General features: G+C 34.1%; 1 protein-coding gene and 1 long non-coding RNA gene across 2 annotated transcripts in view; both read right to left on the reverse strand.

Moving 5' to 3' along the window:
* PCLO (piccolo presynaptic cytomatrix protein) overlaps nt 1-16,429 on the reverse strand; it is a 558,031-nt gene that overhangs the window by 86,377 nt on the left and 455,225 nt on the right. The window contains 2 exon segments of the mRNA XM_072653223.1: nt 13,694-13,888; nt 14,887-15,067. Coding sequence (XP_072509324.1) covers nt 13,694-13,888; nt 14,887-15,067 — 376 coding nt within the window.
* On the reverse strand, nt 11,425-12,132 carry LOC140533477 (uncharacterized). Its single transcript, XR_011976935.1, has 2 exons — nt 12,045-12,132; nt 11,425-11,775 (listed from the first exon to the last, which is right to left on the reverse strand). It is a non-coding gene; the product is annotated as an uncharacterized lncRNA (long non-coding RNA).

Genomic DNA, 16,429 nt, shown 5'->3' on the forward strand with positions numbered 1-16,429 from the left:
CTTCCCTCCCTCCCCTTTTCCTCTATTTCCCTCTCTCTCTCCCTTTCCCTGTCTCCATTTCAGAGAAAAAAAATTCCAATAGGAAATCAATTACAATTCTCAATTCTTCTAAATACTGTTGAGTTTTCCTCATTCTTTCAATGAGGTATAGACCATTAATGTGTGGAAAATTATTTTGCTACTGAAAAACTGGGTTATTTAATTTTGGGGCTCATACCTTTCACATGGATTTTGTTTTATGACATCCCTTCTTTATCAGTAAATCCCCATTTTCCTACCAGGAATCAACTAGAATCAGAAAATAACCAGTTTAATAACACAAACAAACTCACAAAAGATATGTTCGCTGTGTCCTATGTGAACACTTTGCCCACTGTATTATTAAGAGGACCCTTTGGTTAAAGTGGTATTATCTATTGTTAATTTAATTTCATTAATTGTTTTTACTGGTCCTCTGATTTTGTCTTGATTTTCTTCAAAAATCTTAATAGTTAGATGTAATTTTATCACTTTATATTGGTTAACTTTATTTCTTTTGTATCTTTTTTGATTTAACTTTTGTACTCTCCTCCATGTTAATGTAAAATAATGCTATCACCTGTCATTATATATATATATATGTATATATATATATATATATATATATATATACACATATATATATACATATGATAACAGACATGGTCTCAAATTGTACAATTATAATCTTTGGTCAGATTGATGAATTGTTTCTATTAAATTAAGAAAAAATAAATCAATGAATCTCTCAAAACTCTGCTTATGGCAGATGCTATGTGGATGGATTGTAGTTATTGATTCTGGACTGAAAGTTATTGTCCAAATAATTACTACAGGTGGTGCAGTAGAATTCTGGACCTCGAGTCAGGAAAACCTGAGTTCAAATTCAACTTCAGACACTTAGCTGTGTAGTTCTGGGCAAATCGCTTAACATCTGTATGTCTCAATTTCTTCAACTGCTCAATGAGAGTACCAGTGCCTACCTCACAGGGTGGTGGTGAGGATCAAATGAGATAGTATTTATAAAGTGCTTAGCACAGTATCTATCACATAGTAGGTGCTATATAAATATTTATTCTCTTCTACTTTCCCCAAATATTTTTTTTGGATTGAAGATGACACCATGGGAGCACTTTTTTACTATTTCCAAGACATCTCTTTTGATCTACTCTTAGATATTACTGCCATGGAAATAATTTTTTTTTTTCTCTACTGGTTTTGTTCCTTTTTTTGTTTTGGAAGGGTGGTAACATTAATTAATCTATCAGGATTTTTTTCCAGCATCTTTGTACATATAACCATTATTTTTCACCACATAGTTTAAAATATTTTGTGATAATTTTCATCCTTTTAAAAGTGATGATCCTTTTTACTTGTCCATTACATTATGAATTCTGAATTGATTTCCCTGCAACAGTCTATTCACCACTTTTAATGTCAATTGCAAAAAATCCCTGAAAGTATCAGATTAAGCCTTGAGATATGTCCAAAATAGCATGACTTTCAGCCAAACTTTCAGTTCAAACATGGCAATAGTATAATTCTACTTCTCTTTCCACTCAGCCAAATTATAAATAGTTTGACACATTTAAAAGTAAGGAAAATGTTTGGCCTGGATTTAATATATTTTAGTTTCAGCCCTTGGTGGGAACTTCATTAACATAGTTCCTTCTAGGAACAACATAAGATGCATTAGCAGTATGTTAATCTCTTTAAAATATTAGTGAACCAAAACAATTATGAATTTTGTATTATAAAAAACTTCTTTTTCTTTGCAATACAAAATATCCCTTGCTCTGAAAGATATTTCACCTTCATATACAGAGACAGCTACAAGATCCACCATTTTGTATTCATAGAAGATCAATGTTGGATGCTTCAAGTACATTATAAAGGGTTACAAGAAGGAAACAATTTGTTGTCCCTGCCCCCCACCCTCTTCCAAATTACATTATGCTGACATTGTGTTGCTTAAACTTTCCTACAAATGTGAAAGATTTTATTTTAATCTAACAACATCATAATATTCATCTATTTCATACACTTGACAAGTTTTTACTTTATAGATAGCATTAAAACCTCAATAATTAAAGGGACCACAAGTAATCTACTGGCATAGTATATAGTCATTATATTGGAAAATAGGAATCATATGAGAAAAGATCAAAGCTATCACTATTGGAAAAACATTTAAAAGTAAAATATTTTCAAAAATAGTACTATATTGTTTTATATTTTAAAGAAATAGAATTTAATTGCATTTTGCAATGGCTGTCCTTGGGGTCCATGCTATGGGGCTGACTTTGATTTGCTTCTGCCTTCTAATAAGTAGTTTTCAAGATGTCTGTACTTAAACCCTCTTGAATGTGATCTAAGACCTACCTAAGTCAAAATTCTGCTACATAGGGAAAAAAAATAGGCAATGCAAATAATTATTTTAAATCTTAATTATTATGGTTGGATATTTTGCTAAATACTTTTAGTTAATATTTTGTATTTAAGTTTATAGTTATGTAGACAAACTAAAGAGAAAATGGGTGGAATAAAGGTGAAATTTTTATTAGTATAGGTGGTTTTCACTTGTTCCTCTTCCACTATTTCGAAGAAAGATAATTGTTAACAACCCAGAAAAACGGAAACAATGGAATAGTCTATGCAGAAAATAATACACAAATGTTTGAAATGTGGAATGAATTATCCATATATGTCCCAATTATATTATTACTTTAGCAATGAGTGGCACTTTGAAAATCTGCCCCTCTTAAATTTGAAAACAGAGAGGTTATTCCTGATAGGGCACTTACCAGTTAAAAACATATAGGGACTTGCATTGTAGCATGCAAATTATCATCTTATACATAATATCAACAAATACAAAATCCAAATTCTGATATATCATAAAATAAGAATACAGGCTTATGCACCTTTCTATTGTGGCTTCTTGGTCTAGTTGCTTGGAATTTTCTTCCACAATCAAACAACCAGGAATAAAAAGGTTATTGGGGTCCAATTTTATTGATAATTATTAGTTATGTTTTATTTAGGCTGATGCTAAAACGTATTTGCATTTTAGATGTACAGCCTTATTGACATTAAGAAATAGTAACTGAGAATCTTGAAGGATAAAATCATAACCTAGGTCTATAAATTTCCTATAATAATCAAAAGAGGGGAAAATCACTTCACAAAAAATTAAGATTTGGGTATATATATCCTCATAAGTAGCTAGGCAGGGCACTGGATTGAGCGCAGAGCCTGGATTCAGGAAGGACTCTTCCTGAGTTCAAATTTGGCCTCTGACACTTACTAGTTAGGTGACCCTGGGCAAGTCACTTCATCCTATTCTCATCAGTTTCCTCATCTGTAAAATGAGCTGGAAAAGGAAATGGCAAACTACTCCAGTATTTTTGCCAAGAAAACCTCCAATGGGGTCATGAAGACATGGACATGACTGAAACAGATGAATAACATCTCAGAGACAAAATGATCTTTCTGATGAAGATGTTAAAGCAAGAATAATTGATGAAATTCATAAATTTGAGAGTCCAATTTATATTCCTTAAAATTAAAATAATTTAAATTAATGGGGATTGGCATGTCCTGTGGATACTTTAATCACAATAGCAAGAAACTGACCTCTGGGCATATGAAGAATATCAGGACATGGAATGCAAAAGATACCAGAGCTATGGAGGATGTAAAGTGATAATAAAATTCTCATGTTTACATATCTTAGGAAAAATACATTTTTTCTAGCATTAATGGTTATGGGGAGAAAGGGTAAATGATCATACATGTAGGAAATCACAGGAAAATAATGAGACTCTTTCTATAAGCATAAAAGGCAACAGAAGCAGTCTGCATGTAATCTAGACAATTTAGGAAGATGCAAAAAAAATCTCCTGATTGATTTTTTTTCCTCCTCTGTCTTAGTTGAAACAAGATACTATTTTTTTTTATTACTTTGCTTACATATTCTTAAGCATTTTCACACTACTTTGTTCCTTTGGGGAATCTGCTTCTCAGGAATATCATGTCTTGGTATTCATCCCAGTGGTGGAAAGATTAATCTCAGGAAGTACAAGGAAAGAGCATTTGAAGAGTTCTTGAAAATATTTCCATACACATATCACTTCTGAATTTTCTTTCTACGTATTTCCTGAAATACCAACTATTTCTCATCCTGACAAAGGACATGTAGGAAAAGGTAAGTTTCAGTCTCCAATGTTCCATTATAAAGTTTCAATAAAGAAAACTGACCCACCTTTGAGCTACCTGTACCATTCTAAACAAATATGAATCTACCTTAATTTCCAAGCCTGGTATTGAAGGTATTTTGATAGACTTTCTTGGGGTAGTTCTAAATGATGCAAGCAAATCAATTTGATGTAGTTGCCTTTCAATGGAAAAAAATAATGAAATGAGTAGTGGAATGTGATTTATATATTGTAACTAGATTATTGATAGTTATACTGTATAACTAGTTGTGATGCTATGTAGCTTTAGTGTTGAGACACAACCTAGATCTTCCTCTTGTTCTATCGTCAGTAGAGTTGAGAAGCTAAGGTACCATCTTCTCTGGTACTCTTGATAACTCTGCACATACTTCAGGACCATTGTTATGTCCCGCCTCATCCTTTCTTCCCTGAAATGAGAAATTCTGATTTGAGTCTTACCTGCAAGGTTTTAGTCTGAGTATTTTGAATGGTGTTGTAGATCTAAATTTACCCCCTTTCTAATCTTCAGGCTTCCCCCACCCCCCTTTCCACCTCTAGAACTTCCTCAACTCTAGAATCTCAAACCTGAAATGGGAATTTTAACTTGGAATAAAATTGTGCATTTAATTTTAAAAAGGGAAAACTTCTACAAATGTAATTTAGGAATTTAGGTAAATGGAAACAATGCAAGTATTGATAGACAACTAAAGTATACCTGGTAAAAGCATGAGGTTGTTGTATGAAAAGAGGGAACATTTTCAAAAAAAACATATGAAAAATTTCTACTTTGTTTCATTAACTTGAATTAGTTTGCAGATAAATGAGTGGTTCTTATCTGCCTAGATTCTTGTGAAGTTCAGCCCATGGTCACTGTCAGCATATGTCAGGGGCTAGAGTTAAACTCAGTTAAACTTTTTCTGACTAAGTCAGTTCTGTACCCACTATTGCTTCTTACAAATGGAGCATGCACAAATGTTTTTGTTTTTCATATGTGTATACTCACCCTGGAACATTTTGAAGGATTTTCCTTCCCAGTCAATCCGGTTTTGCCTACAAATTTGCATACCATTATGCTATAAGTATGCCCACAAATTACACCCAGTATGGGCCCACTTGGGATAAGGAATATTACTGAGGACATAAAAATTTCAATTGATTTAATTTTTTTCAATCTTAACATCACAATCAAGGGAGAAATGATGCCTGAATCCATGGTGATATGACAATATATATGAACCACAATGAATCTCACTGAATTTTTGATGTAATCCACTCAGGTATGGTTTTGTAGATCTACTTTCAAAGTTTCTTAATAGATCCATGAAAGGTAGAATGGAAAGGAATGGCAGAGTATATTATATATAAGCCTACTATTCCCCTCCCCATTTGTTTTCCTCTCTGAACAAAGTGAACAGGGATTCATTTCATTGTTTACAGTTATCACTTCACTCATTACTCATCTCAGGTAGCTTAATAAACTTGGAAATGAAAAAATGCAAAATGAACATGGAAAATGCTTGAAGGAAGACTGAATACTTTACTAAAGAATGAGAGCTGGAAATATGAAATTAGACATTTCTAACTAATAATGAGTTTTTACTTAACCAACAAAGAAAAGCAACACAAAGATTCCTCCATAGGTTCTATATTAGTAACACAATTTAATACATTTCCCAATTATACAAAGAATCTAAACAACTCCCCACCCAAATTAATTTAGATGGAATTTGGATAAATGGAAACAATACAAGAATTAATGAACAACTAAAGTATACCTGGTAAAAGTAAGATGTTATATGAAAAGAGGGAACATTTTAAAATAAAACATATGAAAAATTTCTCCTTTTTTTTCATTAAGTTCAATTAGTTTCTGGATAAATGAGTGGTTTTTATCCGGGTAGTTAGGAAAGAAAATAAAAGCAATAAAATAGAATGAGCTATTTATATTTTGGAGACATATCATCAACCTTTGAAGTCAATGAAAACTTTACACATGCCATTAAAAGTATATAATTTTAAAAAATATGAACTTGAATTAAATGATTTATAAATTTCTAGGTCATCACATTTTCTTTGCATGAAGCATCCAAATGAAATTACTAATTAGTCTCTAAGAGTTATGCTTTTGAATTTTTATAGTATTTTTTGAGAAAATGGAAATTTTGGTACCTCAATTCAAAAGCAGAGGCTGAAAATAATGTAAATGAAAAGAGAAGTAAAAGAAAGTTAAGCTCTGAACAATTTCAATAACTAATTTTGGTCACAAAGTAGAGATAATGAAACATACCTCTCTCATTTTGCTAGAGAGGCAGAAAAATGACTATGGGAGTGAAATGTTCCATACCTTGTGTTGCTGCATCAGTTATTTTTGTTAACTGCTTTTCTTTATTACAAAGGAGGGTCAAATTTCAAGGAGACACTCATAAATGACAGTCATGTAAAAACAAAAGACAAATTTTTTATGTTTTTAAAGAAGCAAATATGTAGCAGAATGAAAAGAAAAAAAATCCACAGTTCAGTGTTCATATTATGTGGTTAAAAAAAAAAAGCTCAAACAGTACCCATATCTGGAATCCATGATCTAATACTTAAATTTTTCCCCATGAAAATGTATGTGTTCTGTTGGTCTTGTCATATTGATAGAAGATCTACCTTATTCTATTTGGCCCTATCAGTTAAATTCATTCCATAATTATAACTTTTATTAACATGAATATCGTTGAGTATTATAGAGTCTTTATGGATATAAAGATGAATTAAGTCCAAATAAATTCCACATACTCATTTGCCCAAGCTTTAAGATTCCCTTGTTCAAGTTAAGTATTTCTGAGGGGATCTTATATTTTAAAATCCATAAGGATTGTGAACTCCTTAAATAACTGAATGCATGATTATTTTAAAAGTTATTGCTACAAGAAATTGGCAAAATCAAATGTCACCTCATAAGCCATTTGACCTTATTGGTCATTATTTATAACCTACCTTGCATTGCTATTTAAATCTATGTGTTATCTTCTTACCATACCATGTATCTCAATAGGCAGTAGATAATCTAGATTGTATTTATGTTGAGTTAAACATCTGGTTGAAAAATATAACTCCTAAATAATCCAGTTGTTTTGAAATAAGAAAATCATTATTTGGTATAGTCATATTTTTCATGTATAAATACATTTGGGTACTTCCATATGCAGGGTTAGCACATCTTCCTCTCTCCTTTCCTATTCCCATGTCTGTAAATGAATCATTCCTATCAGACTGTTGTGCTCTGCTCTCCAGGACTCACTGTAGCAACCCATCCTCCTCATGAACCATACTTTCTCCAATTCTCTCCTCTTATCAAAACAAATCCCTATTGCCTATAATGATCCTACTCTATTAGTTATTCTGAAGGTGAATCCATATCACACTTCTAATGGTATTTAATGGCTATTGATATCAGTCTCCTTCCATTATGTAAACTATTCTGAAAATTAAATATTTGCATTTTTGCAGGGGGGATCCAAAAGAATGTTTTTAAATTAAAGGAATTATTAGAAGTACAGGAATTTCAATGACATTGGCAGGCTACTAGGGAAGATAGTTTCATTAAATGAGTCTATCTGGGCTCCTCCTGTAATACAGTGTAGGTAGCCACCCTCTTCAATTACCTACACTTATGGATTGCTCCTTCCATGTACTCTCAGCCCAGTATTGGTTAGCTCAGTTGGTTGAAGTGTAGTGTTAATGAAGCCAAGGTCACAGATTGGACCTCCATGTGAGCTAGATGATCCTGATCTCCATTGTTCTTTAGTGTACCACTAAGCCCCATTTTACCTTTTTGACTTCAGTGACAAGAGTGCCCAAGCAAGACAGTATTGATTGATCATTGAAGATCCATTGTGTTCACTGCCAAATACCTCACTTGCACCATTGATGTTCCTTCAGTAATGACATTCATAGAAGAAGTACAGAGCACAATCTATGGGTAATACGTATACATTAAAAACATCCTTCCCCTCTTCCCCCAGTGTTAAACTGTAATGTTAATGTACATAGATACATAGCTAAGAGAGTTTTGACTGTAAATGATAAATAATACAGAAATTAAAAATGAGCAAATGATTTTCAACTATTTGGGAAAAAAGAGAACAATAAACTGTAAGTTTATTTGGTCATCTTTTTTCCCTCTTCCAAACCATTGTTTATAAAAGACTTCATCTTAATTATGTCAAATATTCAGAAACTGATGATTAATACAAAAAGTAGGAGCATTTCTAGTGAGCTCAGCTCTGATTCAAGAACAAAATAGAGAGCTAAAAACTGTAGAAATTTATTAAATGAAAGGGGAAAGAGAGATGAATATTTAGAAAAGCATTTCAATTTTCACAGTAAGTACAGTAAAGTCCTTGCCAAGAAACATAGGCAGAAAAATTTTTGAGAATTGAAATTAACCAATTTAGTTCTTGTATACTTTTTTTTTTTCTGAAGGTTTGTCCTCCCTCCATTTTCGTTTTTAACATTTTCTCACCCTGTTATAAACTTCTCTCCTCTTCCCTGCCTGCTTCTTTTCAGTTTTGTCACAAACATTCATTACACTGGCACCGTAAACTTCACATTGACTGACTCTCCCTGAGATTTCTTAAGTACACCTCCCCCTCAAACAATTTGCCCTGGAATCACTTCTTGTGCTCTGTGTAACTGTTGTTATCCCCCCCTTCATTGCTCAGGAGGACATGGGGCTCTGGGTTTTTTCACTGGTGCCATTGCTTACTCCTCTACTGATACAGGCAGCTCTTGAAGATTGAAGATGCAAGAGTAGTTTGGGAGAGCAACTGCATATTCCCAAGCTTTCTTCCATGATTTGGCAAAAAAAATGAGAGAACCTGCAAAAGGATACTACAGCCCCTAAATCTGTTCTGAGTGCTGTTTTTAGTTGCCTAGAGAAGTTGGGTAGGTATGAATGACCGCCCACTGTCTGCTCCATTATTTCATAATTTTATCTGTGTTTCTAAACTTGTAGCTTTAAAAAGAGAATATGCAGTTCTTTAAGAATTAAGCAGGCTTGCTTAATTTTGTATGATCCATATTCCTCTTATGCATAGGTTGTTTTCAGATTTTCACCTCTTCAAATCCTACTCATGTGTAAGCATAGACCTTCTATACCCTAACATCTTGACAGAGCTTCTAAGATTATCTAATATTCTATCAGAAAATAATTTAGGTAATAGAATGGCTTAATTTGCCCATCCAACAAGGACACTGTGCTTCTGGTAAACACAAGAAAACAGTTGCCTGTTTCCTTAGTGAGCATTATCCTACTCCTGGTATCTGTGTACCACACTGGCACAGCACCTTGTTTATTATATGAACTATGGAAATGGATTTGGTAAGAGAAATTGGGATATGCTATTTACTCCACTGATTTCTGACCAAACAATTACTCCTAAAATCCAGGAACTAGAATCATGGTGATTAGATCATATTTGTATAGCTATATCCCTCAATTACTTCTACTTTCATAGCTTATTTTCAGAATTTTGGGTTGCAGAAACTAAATGATGAGAATTTTGTTTGCTTCCTTTCATTTGAGAAGCAATCAGAGTTGAATTAATATCCTCTAAAAGGATAAATAATATCCTGCCTCTGCTATTCAAGAACTATACCCAGCCTATCCTTCTTGTACTTAACTTTCTTACCACTTATTTTATATCTATGTAAACAAATGCTATACTTAATAAAGAAGTGTGCTATCAGTTTTTTTTTATTTTTTGAGGGGGGAAATGATTTAAGTATTTTCTTGGTTCTTTCTTAATAGCATGAAACACACAGATCGTAATTTGTATTTGCATTTGCCTCTCTTTTGCTAAGAGACATTTCCTTTCGTTGTTATTATATCTTAGAACAATATTCCCCCCTAAATTCTGATTCCAATGCCTTGTTATATTCTGAAGATGATCCTGGATTCTTGAAGATGATGATAATAAAGATCCTCAAATATCCAGCTGAGTGGGGATTTAAATTTTTATGGGCTTATTGGAAAGCTATTCAAAGGAAGACATCTCAGGGAACGTTCCTCGTGAACCTCTATCACCATTTAAGGAAACTATCAGACATCATATAGTAATTCAAAAAGGAAGTATAACAATGCAAAATGGAGGGTAAGTATAGGAAATAATAGATAAACTATTCTTGGGAATTGTGTGTCTTAATTCAGAGGATTCAAATTTTTTTCATGGGACCAGGAAGCACTGCTATATTTAACCACTGCTCAATCCTTTGGAGGAGAAAGGGTCACCTTGTGAAGGTAACAATGGAAAATGAAAAGTGAGGAGAAGTGACAATTTCTTATGATGTGCACCATAAGTATACCACCTGACAATCTCTGGGTCTCTTGCTTGTTTTGGTTTGTTTATTTTAACCATCTGGGAAAAAGAGAAACTCTGCCCTTTTGCCTATCCTGAATTATTTGATTATTTATGACTATGTAGTACGACTGGCTGTTGAATACTTAAAATGTCTGGGGTTGGTGGGTGGGGAGAAATAGAAATAGAGAATGTGAGGCTTAGATATCTTGGAATACACATTTCTTGTATCTCATGAAGGTTAATGCTGAAACACTATCAAAATAATCTAGTTTTCTCTACATTTAACTTTGAATGAACTTGGAAAAGAATTCACAAAGAAAAATCCTGTTCTCTACCCATGAAACTATTCTAGGAATAGTAGTCAGCTATGATAAGAGAGAATAGGAGTCTTCCCAATTTTCCTACTAAGCCCAGGATATCTGAGGAGAGTTGTAGCTCATTTTCCAAAGCAAGGTGCTTGTGACAAGGGTTCACCATCCACTATAGAATCAGTCTGAAGAGCACATGAAGCATATTAGATGTGAAGAAAGAAAAAAACATAATGAAATTTCTTGAAGGAGTCCAAACCCTATTATTGATATGCATTCTTTTTATCAGATCTATTTGTGTTATTTTGTATTTACTTTCCTTCTAGCTTGGAGATCTTTCCAAACAGGAATTTTGCCCAGTCCCCTATAACTAATTTCTGTATTGTTCTACTTTTACTACTCTAAATTGGCAATGGATTCACCTCATTAAGTACTCTATTGCAACAGACCAAGTCCACCCCATCCCCTTCCAATAAAGACACATTCATACCATGCTATATGCAATATATATAACAATGGCTCAGAATCCAGTAGTTTAGGAATGAAATAAAGATACTTTATTTATTACACAGGCACTTAGATATTGACATGCCCAACACATCTGATAGTACACTTAACAACTACCAAAACAAGAGTGGAAAATGTCTGCTTGTAGTTTCAAGAGAGAACTTTTGCCATGTAAATGTGAGTGAGTGCATTAACAATTTTTTTTCCTCTAGGAAAGCTTGAAAATCCACTGAACCAAAAGCAAAACACTGGAGAGAGTAGGCAAGAATAACCGAGTTAAGTTCCAATGGGGAGGCCAGTAGTTGTGAGCGATTCAAGCTTTGTCACAATGCAACAAATCATGCTTGAACAGATCAGGTTAGTTGCATGCATTTCATTCTGCAATAAGAACACAAGTTGACCTATTTTTTTCCAACAAAAGTCAGAGACCCAATGTGTGGAAAAGTACAAATGACTATTGTCAACACATCAGCACAGTGGTCTTGGGACTTACACAACGGTGATGAGAGCCTGATATGCTAGGCCTACAATAGCCCACTAGGAAGGGGGGATGGCAAAGATGTCTAAAACCCAATTTCGACACAACAAAGATGGGGCGCTTTAAAGTGAGGGAAGGGGGCTCTTGTGTGCAGCGTCTTTCTGCTCACCTCCTTCTGGCTTGATGGGTCCATCGGACATCACCTTCCTGAGAGCCAGCTGGCTTGGGTCTTTGTTGTCATTGGCTGGTGGAGGCAGATTGTCAGACTGAGTTCTTTGAATTGGGAGGACTCCTGCTATGCTGTGTCTGTGCTGCTTCCTGGTATGATTAGACTGACCGCTTTTATGTGCTGCTGTGGCGGTGTGAGTGAAATGGAAACCCACAGTATGTATCCTCAGATGGAACCGGCTTAAATGTTAGTCATGCAAACACAAGTGGGGTTTTTCTTTTCTTCTACTTAAATAAGTTGTGTGCTCAAACGCCAAAAAAGACACCACATGCACAGCACTGAAAGGGATTAAAACTGGCTGTTTCTTTAATAATGATGGAAAGGCAAAATAACCACCTTTTCCCACTTTCTGTGTAATGCCTCTGAGAGGTCACAGTACACCAACAAACAAGACGATGCTACACTTAGTAGGTTGTTATAGGAATGTTTTTGATGCCCAAACCTAAGCAATTTAGTTTAGAATTAGATTACAGAGTGCAGTGGCTAGGAATAAGTGGCTATTAGCCCCTAGTCTATTTATTGTGCTGGACAAATGGGATTTCAAATTTCAAGGAAAGAACAGAGCTAACAAAAAATCACCCTGTACTATCATTTTATGTTACATAGAATGAGATCCAACAGAGTAGACTCATTTGTGCTCCCTAATGAAAAGGCTATGTTGCCCTACCATGTTTCATTATAAGAATGATTGATAATATCATTAGGACAAAGTAAAGGTTTCTGTTCCTAAACTTTTTGAAAGACTGGAAGTATAGCACACAGACAGCTATCACATCTTACATTTATATGATTGAGGCTGACCTAACTAGTGTTATTCAGTATTGATTGGAAGTTCCTTTATTCCTTTGTGTTTTAAGTTTGAAGTCCTTCTAAATCTATTAACTGCTTTGGTCTATTGAATATCCTTTTTTTGCATATTCTCAGACCAGCAGATCAAAGGCTCCGGATCTGAAAGGGACTTCTGAGGTCACTTAACCCAATACCCTCATTTTACAGAGCAAAAACTGAGGCTTCAGTAAAAGCTAAGTGACTTGTCTAAGGTCACACAACCAATGTTGAAGGTGAGTTTTGTACGCAAGAGCTTTGACTTCAAATCCAGCACTTTTTTCCACTGTACCATTATGTCAAAAGTGAATCATTGATAATCTACTCTACATGGCTTGTGTTGGATGCCCAGAGAAATACCTAGAACACTAAGCCACCGTCTGAAGTTTCATGGACACATTCTAATATATGAGATATTTAAGAACATGAAAACGAGTCACATTTCCCCCCTCCCCCTGAAAATATCACATTCACAAGTATCAAACACCATTAACCAGTTTGGATGGATGATGGAAAGGATGGAGAAACAGCCAGTTTTACTGCCATCTATGAAAAATAAAAAAAATTTTAAAATTAAATAGAAAGGAGTAGAATTGGGTACTTAGGTATTTTTTAAACACACATGAAAAGACAGAAGACAGTGATCAGGGACAAGGGAGTTGGAGGAGCAAGATGACAAAGCAAACAGGAAGAGACAGCAGGAAAAGAAAGGCAACAGATAAACATTAAGCTGCCATGCTGAGGAATTTATTTGCGTCTTTTACTTGGTTGAAGGCGAAGCTGTTGAACAGCTGCTTCTGCGGCTGCTATGGCGGCCCCCGCATCTTCAAGGTGGGTCTGAGTGACGCTAGTCTTGCTTTGGCTGCGTGATGGTCCATGAGAGCGAAGATGGCCTTCAGAGGATGATTTTGAGCTCCCAGGACTACTGTGGGATTTCTCAATTGTAGGGACCTGCATGTCTGTGGACAAAAAGATTAAGCATCAAAAGTATGTTTGCTTTAAGAATCCTTTCTGTCAGTTTTTTTTTTTTATTTCCAGCCAGTCTGAGTATGTTTAAACTTTAGATGACAGACTTCAAAACAGAGGACAAGTGGATAAAAGTCAACATATCAGTAAGCAACTGTTCTCTCTCTATTTCTAGTGCGGATATAGGAGGGGGTGACAGAATTAAAATGTTGAAGGAAGCTTTTAAGTTAGACATTACGAATAAAGTCCTTGATCTAGAGTGGTGAAATACCATGACCTATCAACAGAGTGTTTATATCATAAAAAGAGATTGTAGAGATTTCTATTACTCCAAACAATTTTAGGGAGTACATGTATAGCAAATTTTATGTGTGATCTGAATGCATTTCTAAGAAAAAGCAGAGGTTAACTAGATCACTTCTCAAGGTAAATTCCACTTTAATATAACTCTGAAGATAGGTAATATACTGAATGTCAACAGGGGCAAGTATAGAATGATAATTTAGAATCTACAAATAATCTTATTCTAGGCAATAATTTACCACCAAAACTTATATGTATCATCATGAATTAATTTCCCTAGTTCCTAGGCACACTAAACCTCATTTTTTAATTTCTTCTGTGAACAAAGGGGATGAAAAAGAAACTCTAGTGGGGTATTGAGCATTATTTCAATCAATTAGTCAATTGTCATAAACAAATGGGTCTGGTTCAATGGGTACCATATTCTTAGAAATTTCATTTCTAAGATGCATTAGATGCATCTTAGATGCATTAAGTATTTCAGGAGCAATTTTATATATCAATGAACCTCAAAACTGGAGTAAACTAAAACAATTCATTAGAATATTTGTATACTCAGAAACTATTCTCACTAAAATGTGATAGCCTCACTGGAACATATTGCATAATAGAAATGGATATTTTAGAGAACAATAAATAGACATGCACAAATATATGCAAAATGTTTTCTACTTGAAAGGTTTCCCACCCTTGGATGGATCAGGGAAGATTCCATGACTTCTGCTCTTGATGACAGATGGTTTTGGAGATTGCTGGCTGCTCTGACTAGAATGGGACTTTCCATGGTCAATACTTTCCGTCTGTTCTTTGAGAGGATACCATCTTGGGGTGTTGTCAAGGTGAGAAGTGCTAGATAATTCAATCAATACCTACAGAATAGAAAGCCAATGATAAAGCAACAAATCATTGGTTTTTTAAAAAGTATAACCGAAAATATATTTGACTATACATATGCATATACATAAATACTTTTTCTTCTCAACTTGGAAAATTCTAATAGAAGTATGGGTTTTTATTGGTATATTGTATAGATTTTTTTGAAGTTAATTTAAAAGTAATTATTTGATATTGTGTTTTAAACTATGCAGAAAATTTGCACAGTGCTCTAATTTATATGCATGAAAATATATGAATTGTTATAATAGGTTTCTTATTTTCTTACATTTTGTAATTTATATAAGATAATTTTCATTTTAATACATTATATTCTTTAATGACAAATGTATCAGATATACTGCTTTCTATTGTGTATCAAAAGGATATCATTATTTCTACCCTTGAATGTATTGGATATAGTTACCATTTTCAAGTATTGACTCATGGTTTCTGCTTAAAGCATTGGGAACCAAAACAAATGTATACTAAAATTACTGTGAAAATAGATAATTGCGTATAGAGCACATGCATGCTTATATATCCATACAAATATACGTAAGCATACATGACCATATGTCTGACTGTCAGTCTGTCATTGTAGAGCAATGAGTTAAGGACTGACCAAAGAATCTGAAAGATCTAGGTTCATCCAGATTTAGTCTCTGAAATATATTGTGCCTGTGGCTTTGTGCAGGTCACTTAAGCCCAGGGACTTAATGCCGCCAGGTATTTCTCTAAAAGTATAAATTGTCAAGAAAGTTTGGATATGCATTTGAAGAAGAAGTTCCTCAAACAGAACTCCCTAAATTGGTGAAATTGTTTTACCATATCGAGCTTCTCCTAACAATCCAGTGGATCCATTATTTCATTAATGTGGATATTCTCTCCATTGATGCAGATGCCATCTTCTACGTCTATCCATCCTATGCACCTCTTGTCCATATTCTCCCATAAGTCCTCATAAGTATTTTATCAAACATCCTAGGGATTTTACTCTAGTACTCTTGACAGTGCTGGGACACCAGTTGGACATATGGGGTATCCATCAGGGGTCCCATTTTCTTGATATATATTCTGCAATTCTTTTTTTTTTTTTGCCATATATTTCTTGGTGACATTCTTTAAGCCAATGGTATCAACTCAGAAATGGGAACTACTTAACCATAAATAATGATTCCTGTAGACTGTACACTGACTTAGAAAACTACATATTAATATTATCTATGTACTTTTGTATTTTTATTTATCTTGTCAAATATTTCCCAATTGCATTTTGATCTTGTTCAGGCCTTGTTGTGGCAGGCAGCCAATGTGTTTGACATCTCTGCTTTATACCTTTTCTACACAATTTCACA

The sequence above is a fragment of the Notamacropus eugenii genome, chromosome 3 (assembly GCF_028372415.1).
Source record: "Notamacropus eugenii isolate mMacEug1 chromosome 3, mMacEug1.pri_v2, whole genome shotgun sequence".
In the NCBI taxonomy this organism is placed as follows: Eukaryota; Metazoa; Chordata; class Mammalia; order Diprotodontia; family Macropodidae; genus Notamacropus; species Notamacropus eugenii.